At 33.3% G+C, this 6,365-nt stretch overlaps 1 protein-coding gene across 1 annotated transcript; it reads left to right on the top strand.

Annotated features, from left to right (window-relative positions):
• Positions 1–2,924: 2,924 nt before the first annotated feature.
• LOC130818070 (BTB/POZ domain-containing protein At2g24240-like) lies at positions 2,925–5,671 on the top strand. The gene has a single exon (XM_057684098.1). The coding sequence runs from the start codon at positions 3,300–3,302 to the stop codon at positions 4,692–4,694; it is 1,395 nt and encodes a 464-aa protein (XP_057540081.1). The 5' UTR covers positions 2,925–3,299; the 3' UTR covers positions 4,695–5,671.
• Positions 5,672–6,365: the final 694 nt, after the last annotated feature.

Here is a 6,365-nt window from a genome sequence, read left to right as displayed (position 1 = left end):
TAGACATCTTTTAATCCAATATCTATAAAATGAATCTTTGTAATATTATAATTTGTATAGATTTAGGAAGTTGCCTCATCAAAAAAATAAAAAAATAAAAAAAATTAGAACAATTAAAACCTTGATTAAATTAAAAAACAACTAAGTGCTATCACAAATATTAATCTATATAGATATGTATTAGTTGCAATATAAGTGTAGTTGTAAATTTAATTATGCGTACTATAATTCTCCATGTATTCTATTTGTGATGAAAACTCTAATATATACAATGTCAGAGCTTTTTATAGCATACTTAAATTTAATTGGACTGGTGAATAATACTCCCTCCTATTCAGCTGAACTGTCCCATTTGACTTTTCACACTTGTCGAGGCAACATTTTAACTCTTAATATCTCAAATTATGCTTAATTAAAAATTATAAAAAATTGATATTAATAATCCTTGTATTGAGACAAATCAAACAAGATCCCATATGACTATGTTTTAACTTATAGATTAAAAGTAAAATACAAATTAAGAGTGATAAGTGAATAATGCCAAAAAAAAAGGGACAATTCAGCTGAATAGGAGGTAGTACTACTTATTCAAACTCATTTGACCCTCTACAAAATATTACAATGTTTGAAAGAGTCAAATCCATTGAGATAATACCGTTGAACATTAGTTTTAGTCCTTGAGAGCATTTAGTTTTGTCCATTAGAGTTTACTTTAAAAAAAAACAATATTTTCTCCGTTTCATTTAATTTATAACTCTTTTAAAAATGTATAATGTTAATTTGTAATTGATATATCAGATTAGGTCACATTGTATGAGACTAAAGGGGTGAATCAATTTGTCAATGCGAACAAAAATAAAGTTATGTAGGCCATTATCAGAAGAGAAAATTGTGCAAAGTAAGTGACACAATTAAAGTAGATCAGGTTTAGATTACATGGGATAAAGAGAGCAGAAACAAGAAGTAAAAAAACCTCACATAGATAAATTAGAAGTCAATGCTTAAAACGTTTGTATTACTACATCCGTTTCAATTTGATGTTCTCAAAAGGAATGTTCACGAGAATTTATATAAGTTAAATCTTTTATATTGTGGAGATATTATTTTATTGAATATTAAAATTAATGAAGAAAATACCGAGACCATAAACATTTAAAAATATATAAAATAAAGTTAGTGGAAAAAAATATAGAGACTAAAAATATTAAAAAAAAATGCTAAAATAAAGTTATTAAGCCTTATAAAAATATATAAGTAAAGTTAGTGAAAAATACATAGGAGTATAAATTATAAGAAAATTCTTTAAAAAAACAATACAACTATTTAAAATAAAAAATGAAATCATGAAATAGAAAGGAGAACCTAGGAGGTGTATTTGTTTTGTTATACATGGAGGGAATAATAAAGGGGAGACAAGAAAATAAATGCAAAAAGAAAAATAGAAGTAAATTTATAGAGTTATGGATTAGGGTTGAATTGCTTAGGAAGTTTAAGTTTAATACTCCCTCCTATTGACCTTAAGAGTTTCATTTGACTTTTTATGGATTTAAGAGTCTCATTTGACTTTTTATGGATTTTAAGGAGAGTTAAAAGTGGGACCTTAAGGTAAGAAAGAGAGTGGTATTATGGTTTTTTAATGTAAGGGAGAAAAATTAGTATGTGTAATGAAGGGTATAATTGAAAATAGGATAAAGCTACTAAGGGCATAAAAGTTAAAAACTCACACCAAAAATAGAAATGGGACAATTAAAGTGACTTGACCATAAAAAAAATGAAACACGTAAACTGAATAGGAGGGAGTATAAAGAACTAGAGTTAATATACTTAATAGGGATGGGGTTACTTTAAAGCGAAATTTCCAAAAAGACGAAGTCACCCATCCCACTAACTTTATTTTATATAAATCCAAAAGGGAATGAATTTGGTAGCCAAGCCAACACATCCATATTTCATAACATAAGGCGCCGCTCACTAAACATGATCCTTCTCTTCAATCTTCACTGCTATCATGTTTAGTTGTATAGAACCCTAAAATAAAACAAAATTTAAAATTACTTTAATTACTTGATTTAGATTCTAAACACATTTTAAATTTATTGAGACCTTTTTACTTTATTTACTATTCTATAATCCCTTTGAATATAAATATTGAATCCCAAACAGATAACTATTTGTGCGGTATACTCTTGTCTTGTCTTATAAAAAGTTACAACCAATAAGAAATTAGAAATATAGATGATACATACTCTTATTTGTGCTATTCTATTAATAAAATAGTGAGACGGAACCATTTAATCATTTTATTTCTCTAATTGATCACTTAAAATTATAAGTGATCATTTATTAAATTAAATATACATGGATTAATTTAATAAAGATAGTCTCACTTTAAAACCATCTCAGAATTTGTAAAAATAATAAATATTTGTACTTCTAATACTTCCTTTGTTCGAAAATATACGCTATATTTCTGTTATTGATACTATTCATCATTCAAGCTTATTTTATTTATTGGGACTAACGTGTAAGAAAAAATATAGTCAAGTGGGATCTTGTTTGAATCGTCTAATCGCAAACTTTCATAATATTAACATTTTATAATTTTTAGATGTATATAGTTCAATATAAAATGATTAAAATAACGTATTGAATTGCGTAAAATTATCAAATATAGCAGGTATAATGGAACGAAGAGAGTAGATAATTGATGTATATGAACAAAAATTTCTAATCAATAACCGTAATTTGTAAAACTAATAATAATGATAATAAAATAATTAAAATCAAAAAAAATAAATTAAAATAATAAAACTCTAACTCTATAAAATCATGACACATAAAAATAATTTATTAACACGAAAAATAACTCGTATTTATCAAGATTTTCTCATCTACGAATTGGTCAATTTATGAGACTTGAATTGAGTATTTCAACTGCTCACATTCTCTTCCTCCACTAGTCCCCACCAATAGGCAAATGGGCAATGTGTTCTTTCTCTCTCTAACAAGTTTTTGTTTTTAAATTTCAAATCAAACTCCATTTTAGTTTTTAACCCATCGTATCTCTTTATGTTTATCTCTCTATTTATAATATACTTCTACTAGGAGGAGGAAAAGGAGGAGTATTTTCCATTTTGTCAGCTCATCTCTGTAATTGTATGACTCTTGATATTTTGTCAATTCCTTTTTTGGGAAGCTAAGGATTTCCCCAATTATTTTCTTGGATTTTGGAATTAGGATCATTCAATCAGGAACTAGTCTATTGTTCTGATTTATTTCTGGGAGTGGGATCTTTGAATATGGTAAGCTTAGGGATTTCAATCCCAAATGATTTGGTTACTTTCAATGTTGGTGGAAAAATCTTTGAAACCACTTCAACAACGCTAGCCAATGCGGGTCGTAATTCCTTCTTTGGGGCTCTCTTTGATCAGGATTGGAATCTTGACCTTCATCATCAGCAATTGCAATCACCAATTTTTATTGATCGTAATCCAGATTGTTTTGCTGTGTTGCTTGACCTTCTCCGAACCGGGGAGCTCTATGTTCCCCCTCATCTTCCTCACAAGCTTCTTTTCAAAGAAGCCCAATTCTATGGTCTTTCTGACCATGTTCGGGCGGCTAAATGGGGTCCTTTTGATGGTAATTGCCTCCGTTTAACTACATCTATCACTGGGCGTGCTCCTGGAGATGGAACCGCCATCCGGGCTGGACCTGATGGAGGTTGTTGTGTGGCTCATGGGTGCATGGTCCATGTTTATGATTGGATGTTAGAGGAACACCCTCCCTTGCATTTAGACTACCAGATTGTTAACGATGTGGGATGGATGGATGCGAATCATATTGTGGTTAGCGCCTGCGAAAGGCTAGGCCGAGCAGACGGAGGCATGGGTCTGTTCAATGCGGCTAATGGTGAGCTGCGACATAAGTTCCAAGTTCAACATGAAAACCAAGTCAAGAGTTTTACTGCAGGGGCTTTGGCCTTCAGTAGTAGCAGCTATAAAAAGATCTACTCAAGCTGTAAGGGTAGGAGCAATGAATATGGAATTGGGGTGTGGGATCAGGAGACAGGACAACAGGTTGATTTCTTCTACGAACCGTTAGGATGGTCTCTCGGGGATGCAGACCGGTTGCAATGGCTACCAGCTTCCAACTGTCTCCTGGTAGCCACCCTTTTCCCTAGGAAGGATAACTGTTATATCAGTTTGTTGGATTTCAGGTCGAAATCCATGGTCTGGTCCTGGTCTGATATTGGGGCCTCGGGACCCAATCCCCTTTTGGTCGATGATAAGCGTGTAAGGGATGCACTTGCCATGGAGGATGCCTGCTCCATATGTGTTGTAAACGAGTTTGAAGATTTGGGGTTTATAGACCTTCGAAGCTCTGCTTCTAGTGTTAGGTGGAGCTCTAGGAGCCGTCTTGTTAATGCTATGAAAGCCAATAAGAGGATGCAACTAGCCGAAGATGAACCTTGCTATCCTAAGCTTGCTTTTCATGACTCCCAGCTCTTCTCGTCCATGAATGATTCTATATCTGTTTTCTCTGGCCCCGACTGGGTGTTGACCTCTCGGCTCAGGCGGGGATATGGTGGTCCTATCTGCGACTTCTCCATTGGTGGGGATCGCCTTTTTGCCCTTCACAGTGAAGAAAATGTGTTTGATGTTTGGGAGGCTCCTCCTTCCTCGAACACCTTATAACTTTATACTTTAGTTTCTCCTCCGATTACTAAACTTAACATACATGTGTGTACGTACATAAATATGAGTCTTCTGTTTTACTCCCTCCCCTAACCATTTACGCAATATGTGAAATTTGTTTGAGCAGCTTGTTGCTGAGTCTGTATGGCTGTTGGCTGTTGGCTGCTGCTAGTAGTTTAGGGTATTATACTAGAAGAAATGACATTATACAAGGCCTGATTCAATAAAAATGGTGGCCTATAGTTTTGTGTGATTGAGAAAGCTTTTGAGTTTTGATAGTGCTACTGCTACATTCTAGATTCAGAATTCTGTTAGCTGAATCGTACTAATGTGTTGTTTGAAGTACATATTTTTGTTCATTGCTGAGCCTGAGCTCGAGCCGAGAGTCTCTTTGGCCGCACTCTCCTCCATGGGTATGAGTTGCCATCGTTCTTTCCTCCCAAGACCCTGATCATAGTTCTCTATGAGCGGGATACACTAACTATGACGATGATGAGCCTGAGCCATGCTGTGGCATTTTGATGAAAAATACAGTGAACTTTCTGTCATTCATGTACAATGTGTATTTTATATGCTTTAATTATTACATCAATGTTAATCAAAATCAAGCTTCAAAATCTGCAAACGGATTGTTTCTCGCAAATCGGAAAAAACGAATTGCATTCAGTCTTGTACTAATTTGAGAAAATTGTGAATTCACAATGACGGAAAGGCAGGATCGATTTCAACTAAACTTAGTAACAAGAAAAACCCATGAAGGATGACAAAGTGGTTCAATTCAAGTTGGTTGCTATGCTGTTATCTGTAGCATCAAATCTCCAATAATAACTAATAACTAATAATTGCCTTATAAGGAAAAGCAAACAGTGATATCTCTATTCTGTTCTAATCAGATTAGAGACCTTGGTTTACAATCTCTAATCATTTTTAAACTTTACTTTCATTTAAAGCAAACACATAAGCTTAGTTTGTCCCACCAATTAGGCAATTTTCCACATTAAGTATCTTCTAGAGTTCTAGCAAGAACTAGTATAATTATTGTTGTGATTAAGGTTCACGGAAATATCATTCCATTACCTGAATGTCATTAAGTTAGAGTTTAAGGGGTCAGATGACAAATAGATTGTTTTCAATTTTATTTAAAGTCTAAAAACGTTCAATTTCAATTGTCATGGATTCCCAACTTCATCAATCAACACTATAGGGAAAACGAAACAGACGTAAACCATTCAGCCCTTTCAAACTTGACAATGATCAATGCCTCTGCAATTACTCTTAAAGCTTGCCTGGATTGGAGGGGAATGGGGTGGAAAATAAAGCCCAGTAAGAAAGAGTTTATTCTTCTGAGCCTGGATTACATGTAAATAATTTAGTCCACAAAATTTAGCCTCCAAATTAGGGTATTACATTTCTGACCACCCCCTTGGATAATGTTTTAAGTGGAAATAAAAATTTTTCTTATTTATCAGCCGCATCTGATCTTTATCTTCTACTTGCGCTTCTGATTCTCGCTCTTCTACTTGCGCTTCTGATTCAACTGGTATGTTCTATTTCTTTTTTTAATTCTATTTTTAAATTTTCAGATTTTTCCAATCTAATGAGATCTGTAACAAAAATTCAATCATATCGCTGATTTTCTGTTGAATTGAAATCGGCCTCAAACAATTCCAA

The sequence above is a fragment of the Amaranthus tricolor genome, chromosome 7 (genome assembly GCF_026212465.1).
Source record: "Amaranthus tricolor cultivar Red isolate AtriRed21 chromosome 7, ASM2621246v1, whole genome shotgun sequence".
Lineage (NCBI taxonomy): Eukaryota > Viridiplantae > Streptophyta > Magnoliopsida > Caryophyllales > Amaranthaceae > Amaranthus > Amaranthus tricolor.
The sequence above is the reverse complement of the archived record's forward strand: the minus strand, read 5'-3'. Positions and strand labels throughout refer to the sequence as shown.